General features: G+C 42.9%; 1 protein-coding gene across 3 annotated transcripts in view; it reads right to left on the bottom strand.

Moving 5' to 3' along the window:
* SPECC1L (sperm antigen with calponin homology and coiled-coil domains 1 like) overlaps positions 1-15349 on the bottom strand; it is a 142406-nt gene that overhangs the window by 37717 nt on the left and 89340 nt on the right. For all 3 annotated transcript variants that reach the window (XM_045534215.1, XM_045534216.1, XM_045534214.1), the window contains 3 exons: positions 6804-6887; positions 4751-4907; positions 1560-1662 (listed from right to left, as the gene is read on the bottom strand). In XM_045534215.1, coding sequence (XP_045390171.1) covers positions 1560-1662; positions 4751-4907; positions 6804-6887 — 344 coding nt within the window. The remainder of the gene's footprint in view (positions 1-1559; positions 1663-4750; positions 4908-6803; positions 6888-15349) is intronic.

The raw sequence follows: 15349 nt of genomic DNA, 5'->3' as shown, positions 1-15349 counted from the left end.
TTTTTTAGTAGAGACAGGGTCTCACTCTTGCTCAGGCCGGTCTTGAACTCCTGACCTCAAGTGATCCTCCCACCTTGGCCTCCCAGAGTGCTAGGATTACGGGCGTGAGCCACCGTGCCTGGCCAATCCTGTAGGATTTTGGACCAAAAGGAAAGTAGATTACAGACAAGAAGATCCCCAGATATGCCTGAAATATAGAAAACACTTTAAACTGGACTGAGTTTAAATGAAGGAAGAACCCAGTTCCACAGGCTCCATGGGGAAGGAGGACAACGTATGAGGGACAGAAGTTTGCAGGGAGGAGTGGAAGGCAAAGACAATTCTGCAGACAGCGACTTCTAAGCTGAAGAAGAACAGACACTCCCCAGATGGGAGATGGAAGAGGTGCAGTGAGAAGACAGGGCCGCTGGGTGCAGGGTGAGACTGGGGATTTCACACGAATTTTTGAGGAGGAGTCAGGGCTCCTCAAGCCAAAGATCTTGGACTTTAGCCAAATGGCAAAGGGGAAAGACATGAAGCAGTTTAAAGAGAAATAATAAGATCATAATTTCAAAGACAATTGGCAGCAGGCTAGACAATGGACAAGAGGATGGGAAAATTACATGTCCATGCAAAACTTGTACCCAAATGTTCCCAAAAAGCTGGGACAGTGGTGCATGCCTGTAGTCCCAGCTACTTGGGAGGCTGAGGTAGGAGGATCACTTGAGCCCAGAAGTTTGAGGCCAGCCTGGGCAACACAGAGAGACCCCATCTCAAAAAAAAAAAAAAAAGGTTTATAACAGTAATATATATAACAGCCCCCCAAAAGTGAAAACAGCCCAAATGCCATTTTCAACAGAAGTATGGATAAACAAGATGGGGTAAACCCATACAATGGAATAGTATATGGCCATAAAAAGGAATGACATACTAATGCATGCTATAGCATAGATGAACCTTAACAATATAATGCTGGGAAGAATCTCTAACTAAAATTAAATGTGAGGACACTGAGAATCTAAACTGCATTTTTTGGCAGTATAATGGTTGCATTTTAGGAGTTTCCATTTTGTGTAGAATACGAGCTTCCTTTCCAAAGTGATATTTAACACTACTTAAAATAAAACCTGAATAAAATACTGAAAGAGAGACAGACAGACAATGGAGGAAAGGCCAGAGTATTAAAACAGCTCAGATGTGAAATGACAAGGGCACGAAAATGCTATGAAAATCAATTCACCTAAAAGATATGATAAACACAATAATTAAACTATTCATTTTAAGTAAAATAAATATATTTCCACTCTCAGCAAATGATACTGCAACTAAAGCACTTAACCCAAACTTAAGGAAGTGCTGTAATAGCTGAATAAAGTACCAGGAAGACAGGCTACTGTGGAAAGGCAGCAAACTTCTTCCATCCAAGTGATGTTCGGTCAAGGTCAGACTGGACTTTGAAGATGCATTCCTGAAATCTGGTCTAGGATCCATCAGTTCTGATGTGACATGCGGAGCAAGCTGTGACACTGGGCACTTGGTCTGGCAACTACTGAGGTGGGGCCACAGAACCAGGGGATTACCTGATAGCCTTCGGTCTTCTTCTGACACCACTTCAGCAAGGCATTCCTCTTGGATCCTCCGTATTCTCTTGCCAATGCCGAAAGAGGGTCCTTCCTTTCTTCCCTGGTAAGTGAAAACACGGAACCCAAAGTTGACAATGTTTTATCTGAGCACCAAAGAACAGTATTAGTGCGCATTTTTGAACAGGACAAATGCCCATTCTACGGCCATCCAGTGGCACACATACCATTTTATTCATTTGATTTTTAGTTCGTGGCCCCACAGACCCACTGCTGTCAGTGGTCTCTGTTATCTGAAGGGAGGGACTCTACCCATCACCCCCATGGAAAGTGGCAAAGACTCAGCACATAGTACATTTAGGATTAATGGAAATTCCAGGGTGCTCAGAAGAGGGAAAACAACCTGACGTGGCAGCATCTGAGGTTGCCGTGGCTGCCTTTCATTGGCTACCTTGCCCTTCCATAATCTTTATGCCTTGGTTTATTTTACTCCTTTTTGTTTCCAAACTTTTATATCCTTTATCATCTCATCACTTTTAAAATCAGTTCTTATAAACACCCAGTTCTTGTAAACAAGCTGGAGGATTCTAAGATAGTTCTTGCCTTTAAGAAGAAGCTTACAACGGGGGGAAGCAGATTAGACAGACATGAGACAGCAATAAACCTTAAAAGGTTTACAACTTCCATAAAATATCTCAGGTGTGTTTAGTGCTAAGTTGTACACTCTCTATTGACTGTAAGCAGTTAGAATTTTGCCTTACACAAAAAATGGAATTTTTCTGTAAACTCACTCATTCAATGTCCCCTTACAGAGCACTACTGTGCAAGTTCTAGGCAATCAATGGTCCCTGCCCCTTTAAGGAACTTCAGAGTTTACTGTATGATAGACGCACTATAGAAGCTTGGGGAGGGAAAAAAAAAAAAAAAAAATCAATGGCTATACATAACTTTTTTTTTTTTTTTTTGAGATAGAGTCTTGCTCTGTCGCCTGGGCCAGCGTGCCATGGTGTCAGCCTAGCTCACAGCAACCTCAAACTCCTGGGCTCAAGCAATCCTCCTGCCTCAGCCGCCCCAGTAGCTGGGACTATAGGCGTGCACCACCATGTCTGAGTAATTTTTCTATTTTTAGTAGAGACGGGGTATCACTCTTGCTCAGGCTGGTCTCGAACTCCTGAGCTCAAGCAATCCTCCTGCCTCAGCCTCCCAGAGTGCTAGGATTACAGGCATGAGCCACCACACCGGCCTACGTAACTTATTCTTAAAAATTTTATGTAGGGTACTATATGGCACTGTCAACTGCCTTGTAGGCAGAATAAATTTATATCCTGCCCCAGACCAGACACTGAATCAAAAAAGGTTTTGCAATCACCGGGGCAGGGGAGGCTTACAAACCTACTCATTCTGCACCACATCCTTCCTTTAGGTGGCTACTTTGGAAGGAGAACACAACACTGAGGAATACTCAGAGAAAGAGAGTGTTCTGGAATATAACCTGTTGTTTGACAAGTAGCCTGTTCTTAAAAGATTGGTCTATTTTTCAGTGATTATAAGCAAAGCAGAGACTCTAGCCCCAGACACCACTAACTCAGCAGCCTAGAGATAAATGTCCTAGAGGTTGGAGGTTCGTATGTCACGAGCAGCCTAGTATTCCTCAGCACATTTTTCCTGTCAGTATTCACCCTTCAAAGTATGCTATGAAATCAAAGAGGGCACTTTTAGAACTGAAGCTTTTGCAACTGAGAGGTACACTGAAATAGTACCAATTTTTATTTATCGTAGAACCAAAAGCAAAATAACAGATTTTGTTCAATGTGTAGTTAGACTGCTACCTTGAAGAAATACACTTTTGTTTTTGTGTGCCAGGCCCCCCCAGACTCCTGCTTTGGTTTAAAGCTGCCGGGCCCCCAGTCCCTGGGCCATGGCCAGGTACCAGTCTGTGGCCTGTAGGCCGTACATCACTGCCTGAGCTCCATCTCCCCTGCTCCCCCCACACCCGTTCCACGGCAAAATTGTCTTCCAGGAAACCAGTCCCTGGTGCCAACAAGGTTGGGGACTGCTGGTTTAAAGGATTCAAAAATGTCTGTTATAACATCACTGAATATAGGAAAAGAGAATGAAGACAAAGTTATGTAAATGAATGCAAAAAGGCAAGCCCAAAACAGAAAAACCAAACTCTGTCATGCTTAACATGAAAGTCACGACTACAATAAATGTGAACAGTTTACTCTGGCTCATACAGGGTCTGTTTTGTTACAGAAACAGTTTAAAAAGCACCAAAGCAGAGCAAACTCTGTGGACACAATGAGATGCTGCAGAAAAGAGCGCCCAGGGCTAGAAGGTCGTTTCTTGTAACTTCTTGGTTCTGAGAGGAGGAACTAAGGCCAGGAGACGCCTCCTGGAAGAGCATGGGTCCTGGTGGGGGAGCCAGGAGAACGGGAGCCCTGCCTCCCAAGCCAGGGCCCTCTGCACACGCACCCTGCAGCAGCCCACCACGGAGGACAGCCCTGCACAGCAGGCTGCCTGAGCTCCCCACCTGCTCCAACGGTGCACAGCTATGTGACCACTAGTCTAAGAGGGTGGCCCCTTGGAGGTAGAGCTTAAAAAGTAAGTCCATAATTTGAGTTTGAGAGGCCAGATATTCCATTTATACTCAAAGGTGTATAAATCAATATACGGCTAAATTTCTACAACTCATTCCTATTCCTCCTTCAGTTCTTCTTAATATTGGCTATAACTTGTCCTCATCCCTGCAGTCCTGAAAACAGCCTTTGTACTTTCCGTCACGTTACTACCTTTGCCAGTAACGCCCCTCCCCACCCACAACCCTCAAGGCCCCACTCGAATTCCACCCTCCTAGGACGCTTCCCTAACACTCCACTCTTACCCCAGGATTCAAATTTCACAATACTTAACTTTTGTACTCAACCATTCTCTACTTCAAAAAAAAAAACAAAAACAAAGCTACAGCTACTTCAGGAAAGGAGTTCTCTCTCTCTTTTATTACTTTGTCAGCATCTTCTATACCATTTACCCAATTTTGGACACAGAAAAGAAGATCAGTAATCACTTAATAACACAAAATGAAGGAAAAGTCACAGAGCTCAAAGGCCATTACTTTACCACCTGATCGTTCACTCTCAAAAGACCAGGAAGGGTACCCGTGAAACCCACCGATATTAACTGTTCCCTACCTTATCCGGCTTCGGGTGGTGGGGGTCACGGACGCCGTGGGAGAAGAGGACAGGGAAAGCTGAGGCGACGTGGTTCCCATAGCCATGAGAGAGGCCGGAGATGCGCCCTCCGGTGCAGACATGTCCCGTTTCATTTCTTCACTACTTCGTCGAGACACTGGTTGTGAAAAATAGTCATTATGCATTTTATGGCAAAAATATTTTATATTGAATTGAGATCTTTTCTTCTGAAGATTTCAAAAAGAATAGATATTGACACACAGGAGGAAAACCTAATAACTTTATCTTACTGATAACTGATAAAGATTTCTTATTTTACTCAGTAAAAAAATCCGTGAACAGAGACAGTAGTTGAAACGTGCACTGAAGCCCACATTCCTTGTAGATAAGGAGCGTGTCTTCTCCATCCTACAAGTACCTACAAGCACACAGAGAGTACTATATAAACGTCTGTTTAAGTACAAATACAACTAAAAACCAAAGGCTAATGAAAGCAGTACCTGCAACTACTGAGCCCTGTCCAACACCCACAATTACAATCAAAACAAACCTTCTGAACTCAGCCAAAAACACTGTTACAGGGACAGAAAGGAAAGAGATGCTTTGCTACAGAGACATCGTAATTCTGGGTCAGGCCACTTTTTAAAAAGCAAATCAGTGAGGCAGAAAACCAAAAGGTATCAAGTCAACTACTGGGAAACAGCAACAATCTTTTAGAAAAGTCTCATGCTGAAAGGTTGACATAGTAAGACATTGTACCTTGTTAGAATTACAAAAAGTTCTGAGAACCGTTAAGTAGCCACGTCAGCTGTTGATAACAGAGCCACAACAAAAGCAGCTTTCTAGCAAGGCAGCCTGAGTACCGCCAGGTGCTCAGGACACTGGGCTGAGCACAGTGACAAGTGACACACCAAACAAAATCCCTGACCTCAGACAAATTCTCGCTCACCTCAGAAGCAGCTGGGTCTGCAGGGGCCATGAACTGGGCTGATTCAATAGAATCAATGATATACATCAGCAATTGTTTTCCCCTGATTACTAAAATCGTCCCCTTTTATTGGCTAAAGTCTTCTTGATGATTTTAGGATAACCACAAACAGAATACAACTCTGCATTAGTAAAGTGATGCCTTTAAAGATCCTGAGGGGACAGATGCTTTCTCCTATCTTATGATCTTAGAATGGCACACATATATTTCTGGCATACATAATTTTATAATTATTCTTTTTTTTCTTACAATGTCAGTTCTTTTTATCCCTTAAACCAGTAGTTTCTTTTAAGTAGTGTACTAGGAAACTGGATGAGAAAACTTCTCAGAATTTCACATAAAATAGAGGAAACAGATTGAGAAAGAATCTGAGGAAATCTGTCGTAAGAAAGGCCCAGAGATGGCAATTATAGATGATCACAGGACTTCCCACTGATGTAAAAGCCAGTCCTAATGTAGAACTGCGGTGACTTCACTCCACGCACAAGGGGATAGTCACTGCACTGAGGCAGAGTTAGAGGGATTTCTCCTCTCATGGTCCAATTCCCAGTTGAGCTATTAAGTGTAAGAAAAGGTCACAAAGAAAAAATAATACAAACAATTGATAAACTGAAGCGTTAGCTCCGTAAGACAAAGTAAGCCCATCCAATTCATCATTATAGGATGGCTTTATCATACTGGAAAAGTTCCAGAAAATTTTTGGTGTTTTGAAATAACTCTTCAAAATCAGTCATGATACACTTTGAAGTAAATACCCTAATCTTTCACAATTATATCAACTTTGTATGAAGCTGTATTTTCAGCACATCATCTAGCACAGTGCAGGCCCTTAATATTTGTTAAATAAATGAACTATCTAGATTTGCTGTTTTCAAGTCACATTTTAAAAATGGGATCTCTGTAGAATTTGGAAGATACAATAGGGCAAATTCAGGGTATAAATAATCAACTCAAGAGCTAAAGAGGCAAGTAGAGTCAAATAAGCCTAAAGAGAAAGCATTCAGTACCATTACTAAAACTTCTGGAAGAGTCTTTTAAACATTTTTTTCAGATAAAAGTCATTACCTGAGATGGTCTTGGCACTTTCCATGGCAGGTACTCTCGGCAGAGAAGCAGGTCGGCTGGTTGAAGACGTGCGTAACAGATGCTCTGCACAAAGCACAAAGGCGCGATGAAGAAATCTGATGCTGAACTTTAAAGTAATAAACGTACAAGGAGGTGCGTTTTACTCCCCTCAACCTCGAGGCTCACCCTTCCCAATCCAGGGCATTTCCACAACTTCCCACAGCCTGTTTGTCCAAAACAACTCTCCTAGCCAAGGAACACGTAAAACATTCCACTCAACGTTTTATTTCTAGGGATGAGACACTCCACACAGACGAATGCTTCTAAACCACGACTGCCACTTACCTCTTTGATGCAATCTGATCAAAATTCAAAGATCCACTATTGCAACTGGGCCTAAAGCACAAACTAAATGAAAGCCTTGCCTTTATGTGCCTATGTCAGTGTGGAAGCCATACGTATATACAGACACAGACAAGTCAGGATGGACAATTAGAGTAACAGAATGGAAAAGTGTCAGCAAACCACAGAGAAGAAGCCATTCACTTTGATTTCACGCAGCAGGGAAGGCTTCAAAAGCACAGTGACACTGAGCTGGGCCTAACTGCAGAGAAGAGGGGTGGGGAGCTGTATTTCAGCCAGACAGTAAGCAGAGCAAAAGGTACAAGGACATTTAAGATGGAGAAGAATAAAGGCCAAGTGTGGCTAAAACATGGGGTGGATGGAGAACAGGGAGGGCAGCAGGGAAGGGGGCTGGTGAGGGGCAGCCTTCGTCACCTGGCACGTGGACTTCAGTCTGAGGGCAACAAGGAAGCGTCACACATTTCTGAGGATTCAGGGAAGGACACAATCAGACACTGCCTCGACTGTCCGTCTGCAGCCTCACCTTGTGCTACTCTTCCCTTGTTCTCTGAACAGAAGCTGTCTTGAGAGTTTCTTCAGCTCCCTGAACACTGGCACAAGCTGTTCCCTCATCTCGACAACTCCTCCGTTCTCTCCTTAGCCTGGCTAACTTCACCACCCTGCGGGCCTCAGGTGAGCATCACTTCCTCAGGACCTGTGTCCCTCAAACACAGACTGGGGGAGGGGGCCCTGCTGACTCCCTCTCCCTGTACACTTCTCACCCAGGGCTCCAGCCCAACAAGAGGCCATCTTCAAGCCAGGACACAGGGAGGCAGGCACGAGGACAACAAGATGTGTCTGGCCTGGTGTGTTGGGGGTGTGTGACAGGCAGAGGGAAGATGCCAGGCCTTGCATGTAATGAAGACTTGCAGCCTTGCCATCTAAGAATGTCCACCATTTCTTTTTAAGAAGAGACAATTTAAACAATACCCCCTCTCAAAATATAATGATGTCCAAAGTAACGGCATATGACACTATCTCTTAAGGACAGCAAATCTTTCACTCCAAAATATGTTTTCCTAAGAGAATGAGGAACATCTGGCTGTAATGACTCACCACTCTGGAGGCCTGGGGAGCGGGAAGGATGAGCTAACTTTCTTAATGAAGACAGGACAGATACTCAGCCCACAGTTTCTTGAAGAAAGATCACCTCTGTGCAAAGGCGCTATGAGCAAGCATCAAGCAGAATTCTGAACCCTGTCATCAGCTGGCATTTATCCTTACAGGAAGAGCATATTATGCACAAAGTTTGACAAAGTTAGCAGAACACGGAAATAGTAGGAAACAATAGTAGAAATCAACACTTTAAATTTAATCACAATTTCCATTCTACAATTATGAAACTGTGGTTATTTCCCTAAAAATCTTAGTCCCCTAAAGATTAATATCGCAAATTAAGAAGGTGAAAACAAAGGTTAAAAAGACAAATAAATCAAAACAGGGAATGTCAGCTGTGGACACAGGCATAAACCCTGGTCATCCCCTACAAGGGAAGTGTTTATAAGTTGCCGTATTTAACTTTTTCTCTTTTATAATGCACACTATAGGCACACAATTGGAAAAAAGCTCATGAAATTTCCTGCTGATACATGTGCCCAACACTGGCTGAGTCTCCTTCTCACTGCCTGTCTAAGGATACACATCATCCACAATTTGGCAGACACTCTCCAGCACCTACTTTCTGAAAATGTACAAAAACGTCCTGAAAGCCCAAGTAGGTTATTCCTTTAAAAGTTATTTGTGGTCATTTTCAAGAGCCAAAACACAGTCTGCTGCCACTTCATGAAGTATTTTTACTGTGAGAATCACATCTGCTCAGAGGCGCTTGTCACAGTAAGAACACAGGCCCATCTACCACTGCAGTGAGCGGCTGGTTTCCATCTTCGTGTCAAGCTGTCGGTTTATTCCTCTTCAGGAAATAAGATTAGTGTATTACAATCGAGTGTAGCAGGCAGGAGGGAATATATTTTACAGTAATAGATCCTATTTTGTTGCCATATGGAGCTATTGTTGTCTTTAAGCCATTCATTAAACAAAAATCATTCGGATGTCCACTACGTGCCAGGCACGGGGTTTGGTGCAAAGGTCAGAGAAAGGAAGAGAGGAGACAGGAAACTTGCCCTCGTGGAAGTTGGAGTTTAGAGTGAAGGCAAGACATTTTAAAAAATCATGATGAGGGGCCAGGCACGGTGGCTCATGCCAGTAATCCTAGCACTATGGGAGGCTGAGGTGGGAGGATTGCTTGAGGCTGGGAATTCAAGACCAGCCTGAGCAAGAGCAAGACCCCGTCTCTATTCAAAATAGAAAAATTAGCTGGATGTGGTGGAACGTGCCTGTAGTCCCAGCTACTCGGGAGGCTGAGGCAGGAGGATCACTTGAGCCCAAGAGTTTGAGGTTACCAGTGAGCTATAATGACACCACTGCAGTCTAGCCTGGGCAGTGGAGTGAGACTGCCTCAAAAAACCAAAATCATGAGGGATGGTAGGAAAGAACAAGTAGCAGGGGCTCTGGGAGCACAGCAGGCGATGTGACCTGTCTTGAGGGGAGGTCTGGAAAGGCCTCCTTTGCTGTCAGGAAATGATAGCAAAGTTGAGATTAGAAGGATAATTAGCAGAGGAGAGCTTCGAAGAAAAAGAGTATTCACGGCTGAGTGCACAGCATACACCAGAAGAAATCAAGGGCAGTGATGCTCAGTTGGCAGGGGGAGGAGTGGAGCAAGGTGAGGCCGCAAAGGCAGGGCGGAGGACCAGACCGGGACAGCGCAAGTCATGCTTTGGACTTAATTCTGCTGGCAATGGGGAGCCAATGAAGGTTTTATCAGGTTAGCATTGTCCTGACTGCAGTGGATTGGAGAGGGGTAATGGTGCACGCAAGATGAGGAGTCAGACTGCACAGGTCAGAGAGGGTGGTGACTTGGACATGGGAGCTGCCAGTGAAGCTGTGATGCAAACAGATTCGAGAGCTCTTTAACGTGGTAGAGTCAACCTACTTGCTGACCAAGTGGACGCGGAAGTGAGAGGAAGGAGGTGCCACGTGCAGACAGAAGAAAGGTGAGGAGTACTGTGGAAGAAAGAGATGGGAACACACTGACTTTGAGAGCCCTTGAGACACCCAGGAAAAGACGTGGAGCAGGCAACTGGAGGGAGAGCGCAGAAGGGAAGTCTAAAGCGAACAGACAGTTTTGGAAATTATTAGATATAGCCAACGGGGGATGGCGTATACTTGGTGACATGGAGGTTATTTATTGGTAACCTTGCTCGGAGCAATTCAATACACTGGTGGGGACAAAAGTGAACTGAGAATGTGCTGGGGGGCGAGTGGAGGTAGGAGAGTGGCTGTGCAAGGGGAAAGGAGAAAGCATGGTAGCTGGTGGGCAAGAGAGGGGCCTTTTCTTAACATGGAAACACGGAAGGAACCAGTAAAGAGGGTAGAGTTGAAAAGGCAGGAAAAGGGGACAATGGATCAACAGCACAAGGCCAACAGCTCCTGGAAAGCCCAAGGGCATGAGATCCAGGCTCTGATAAAGGGATAAACCCAAACAGACAGTCTGTTTACTTGCCACAGATAGCTGCAGGTAACATGAGCATTCTAGGTCTGCTACTTAATTCTTTTTAATTTTAGAAATTAGAAATAAATAGGTACAAGTAGCTGTACCTTTATTGTTTCCCAAATCAAATACATAGGCAAAATAGTGAGTTTAAAAACAGAAGCTTTATCATCTGTCATGGGATTAGAGGGAAATTTTTTTTTTTTTTTAAGTAGGAGCTTTCGTCGATTTAAACAAACCCAGATATCCAACTTCTGTTAATAGAGGAGTAGTTCCAAATGGATCAATGGTCCAGCAGAAAACTATTGTAAAATCTTGAACAAATACGAAAATCAACTACTTAAAGGCACTAAGAGAAAGTAAATGCAGGTAGAAAATGAAGGGAGTCTACATTTGGAAGAAGAAAATAGCACTGGGTGAGTTTCCTAGTTTTATAGCTTTCTGCATGAACAAGGCCCCAGTAGAGGCCAAGTGGGGCAGCTCAAAGTTGATAGAAAACTCATGTCTTACTGCCCTGAAGAACCAGAGGACATATCTTGGGACAACTATAGCTGTTGGAAAGTAAGGAAGTGGGAAAAATGCCAGAAAGGAAGAGCCACAAAAAAAGGAGCCCAAATTTTGTATTGATATATAAACTCTGCCCAAACCTCACAGACCTCTGAAATCCACAAGCACTCACATTCCAGAGAGTTGAATTAAGGACAAAATAACTGAACAGGTATTTCAATTGCAGGAGAGTTTGGAGTTTGAAATAAGGCAAATTAATTGTTTTGCTAAAACAAATCCAATATTCTGCAGAGGAACATACTAGAATCAAGAACCTCTGCAATGTGTGATTCGTATCACCCAGGATACAACCCAAAATTACTGGATATACAAAGAAAAAGGAAAAAGTGACCCATACTCAAAAGAAATAGAAACCTACCTAAAGATGGCCTATACGATGGAATTACAAATATGATCAATGTTATAAAGGAAAATATGCTTTCAATGAATGAACAAATAGGAAATCACAGATGAGATCATTGTAAGAGTGTAAGACAGGCCTTAAAGGACAGCCTAAAGCTGAAATTGGAGCAGACACTAAGAAAAGCCCTCTGGAAAACCAGTCCCCACTCTAACCTCAAAGTAATATTAGAGGAACTGGAAGCGTCTTCTGCAGTGAAGGCAAAGCAACAGCAAACCTGAAACCCAGCCCAGCTCCTGAGTAGATTAACGCAAAGTCCCACGCTTATAGACCTAGCAGAAGAAAAGAGGTGCTCACTGCAAGGCATAAAGTCAATCTATTGTCCATGTAAGATGTTTAGCTTTCAACAAAGAATTGTAAAATACGCAAAACACAAGAAAAAACCCAGCTCACTACACCAAGACACAAAGTAATCAATAAAACCAGACTCAGAAAAGGCACAGATGTTGGAGCAGGACATTTAAAATAACAATGATTGGCTGAGTGTGGTGGCTCATGCCTGTAATCCTAGCACTCTGGGAGGCTGAGGCAGGAGGATTGCTTGAGCTCAGGAGTTCGAGACCAGCCTGAACAAGAGTGAGACCCCGTCTCTACTAAAAATAGAAAGAAATTTGGCCGGCAACTAAAAATACAAAAAATTAGCTGGGCGTAGTGGTGCATGCCTGTAGTCCCAGCTACTCGGGAGGCTGAGACAGGAGGACTGCTTGAGCCCAGGAGTTTGAGGTTGCTGTGAGCTAAGCTGATGCCACGGCACTCTACCAGGCAACAAAGCAAGACTCTGTCTCAAAAAACAAAAAACAATGATTAATATATTAAAGTCTCTAATGGAAAAGTTAGACAATATGCAAGATCTGCTAGGATTTTCTATTTGATTTTCTCTTACAGTTTCCATCTCTCTGCTGAAATTAGACAAATAAAACTGTGAAAACCATCTCTTTGGTTCTCAACTGCCCAGGGGACATATGACAATGTCTAGAGGCATTTCTGGTTATCAAAACTTCGGGTATAGGGGTGATATTGGCATACTAATGGGTGCTTATTCTCTAATGGGTAGAGACCAGGTATCTGCAATGCACACAACAGTCCCCCACAACAAATTACATAGCCCAAAAATGTCAGTAAGGCCAAGGTTGACAAACCTTAATTTAGCCTAGGCAATTACTAAAAAGAATTTTTTAAGGGATATAAGTAATTAGTCAATAGAGGAGATAAAATAGAGTAAGAAAAAATGGTCAATGTACCCAAGAGAAGGCATAAAAGAGGAAAAAAGTAGAACAGACAGGTCAAACAGAAAACATGATCAAAATGGTAAATTTTAATCCAGCCATATCAATGACCATATTAAATGTGAATGATCTAAATCCACCAGTTAAAAGACAGATTGTCAGAATGAATAAAAAAGGAAGACTGAACTATATACCATCCACAAGAAATATAAAAGACAAAGATAAATTAAAAGTATGGAAAAAGATAAACCACACAAGCACTAACCAAAAGAAGGCTGGAGTAGTTATATTAATATCAGACAAGGAACATTTTAGAAGAAGGGATATTATCAGGGATTTATAAAAATTACCTAGTAATAAAGGGGTCAGTTCTCTAAGAAGACATACCATTCCTAAATGTGTATGCACCTACCAACAGAGCTTTAAGGTATATGTAACAAAAACTGACAGCACTAAAAGGAGAAGTAAACAGGTCCACTAGACTTGGAGAGTTCAACACTCTTCTCTCAGTAACTGACAGAATAAGTAGACTGAAAATCAGTAAGAATAGAGAGACCCAGGCTGAGCACGGTGGCTCATACCTGTAATCCTACCACTTTGGGAGGCTGAGGTGGGAGGATCACTTGAGGCCAGGAGTTCGAGACCAGCCTGAATAACACAGAAGACCCCCATCTCTACAAAAAATAGAAAAGTTATCTAGGCGTGGTGGTACAAGCCTGCAGTCCCAGCTACTTGGAAGGCTGAGGCAGGAGGACTACTAGAGCCTGGGAGTTTAAGGCTACAGTGAGCTGTGATGATGCCACTGCACTCCAGCCTAGGTGACAGAGCAAGACTCTGTCCCTAAAAAAAATTTTAGAATAATAATAAAAAAGAATATAGAAGACCTAGATTTGAACATATAACCAACTAGATATGACAAACATTTATAAAACACTCTTCCCAATAACAGCAAAAGAAATGCATGCTGCTAAGTGAGAGAAGCCAGACTTAACAGGCTACACACTGTCGATTTCACTGATGTGACACTCTGGAAAAGGCACAACTATATGGATGAAAAACCTATAGGTTGTTGGTGGTGTGGGGAGTGTGGGGTGGGGTTTGGGGTGGGTAGCCACGGGTCAGGGGGCCGGTGGGTCGTTTGGGTTTGGGTGTGTGTGCTCCATGTGGGGTTGACTATGAAGGGGCAGCATGAGGGAATCTGGGGGTGTTGGGCTGTTGTGTACAGAACTGTCAAACTGTGGTGATGGATTAATGACTATATTTGTCAAAATCCATAGAACTGTACACCTGAGAGTAAATTTTCCTCTATGTAAATAAAAAAAAAAATCAACTGGAATAGAGTAGGGGAGAGAAAAATGGAATTCAAACTGTGACAAACTAATCTAACTACTACAAAAGCATGACATAACCACACTGAAGGGAGTGGGGGAAAATTTACTCGAGCAACTTTGGGGAAGTGTTTTGACGAGATACTATACGGTTAAAGATTTTAAAAACTGTACATAAACACTGTACTCTAGTTGGTAGATTTGCTTCTCACAGGGGTATGGTTTAGCAATTATGAACCTACGTATATGTTATACTAAGGCTGAACAAATAAGTAAATCTATTATAGATAACAAGAGCCGGGTTTCTAACCACCAAGAGAAAGAAGTTACAAATAAGGAAAGGGAAAAGGCTAGAATGAACCCTTTGGTGATGGCTTGGAGTCACAGGTACCAGTATAAACTCATGGTTTTAGACAGACAGAGGGATGGATGGACAGACGGATGTGTGCATGCATGGGCTGGGACACATACATACAACGTCCCCAGCTCTATCCAGAGAGAGACTAAAGGCAGCAAGACCCCAGCAGCAATGGGCACATCTAGCACCCAAAGCTTGGTTTCTAAATACTGTTCCCTAATAAAAGTAAGAAATGGTTGATTCCAGGGCTAGTGCATAAAAAATCCGAGATGAGTGTGGAGCATCTTGTGGTGCCAGAAAATAAGAAAGTACTCTGAGGGGTGGAGGGAAGGAGCACTGAGAGAGCAAGGAGGCAAGGGGGAGCTCCCGGGGCCACTGTGGAAATAACGTGACCACAAAATAAATAAAAACAGATTATAACCCAAAGAATAAAATGAATATTCATGTATCTACACTAATGTGAATAAAAGGTATAAATATAATAATACAGACAAATAATTCCTTACAGGCAGAATGAGGAAATCACCACTGAAATATCAGAGTAATAACTGTTGAGGGCAAAATGCATCAGTAGATGTTAAAATCCGTGAGAGAAAGTTGAAGCAAGAAATATATTTACAAATTCCTAGCGGACAACTACCTCAACCAGTGATCAAGCTTAATTTAATATCGCCAGTAATAAGACATCGACATCATGTCCCTGATACGATGCCCCGAG

Source organism: Lemur catta, chromosome 21 (genome assembly GCF_020740605.2).
Source record: "Lemur catta isolate mLemCat1 chromosome 21, mLemCat1.pri, whole genome shotgun sequence".
NCBI classification, from domain to species: domain Eukaryota; kingdom Metazoa; phylum Chordata; class Mammalia; order Primates; family Lemuridae; genus Lemur; species Lemur catta.
Note: the sequence above shows the minus strand (reverse complement) of the source record. Positions and strands in the feature narration are given on the sequence as shown.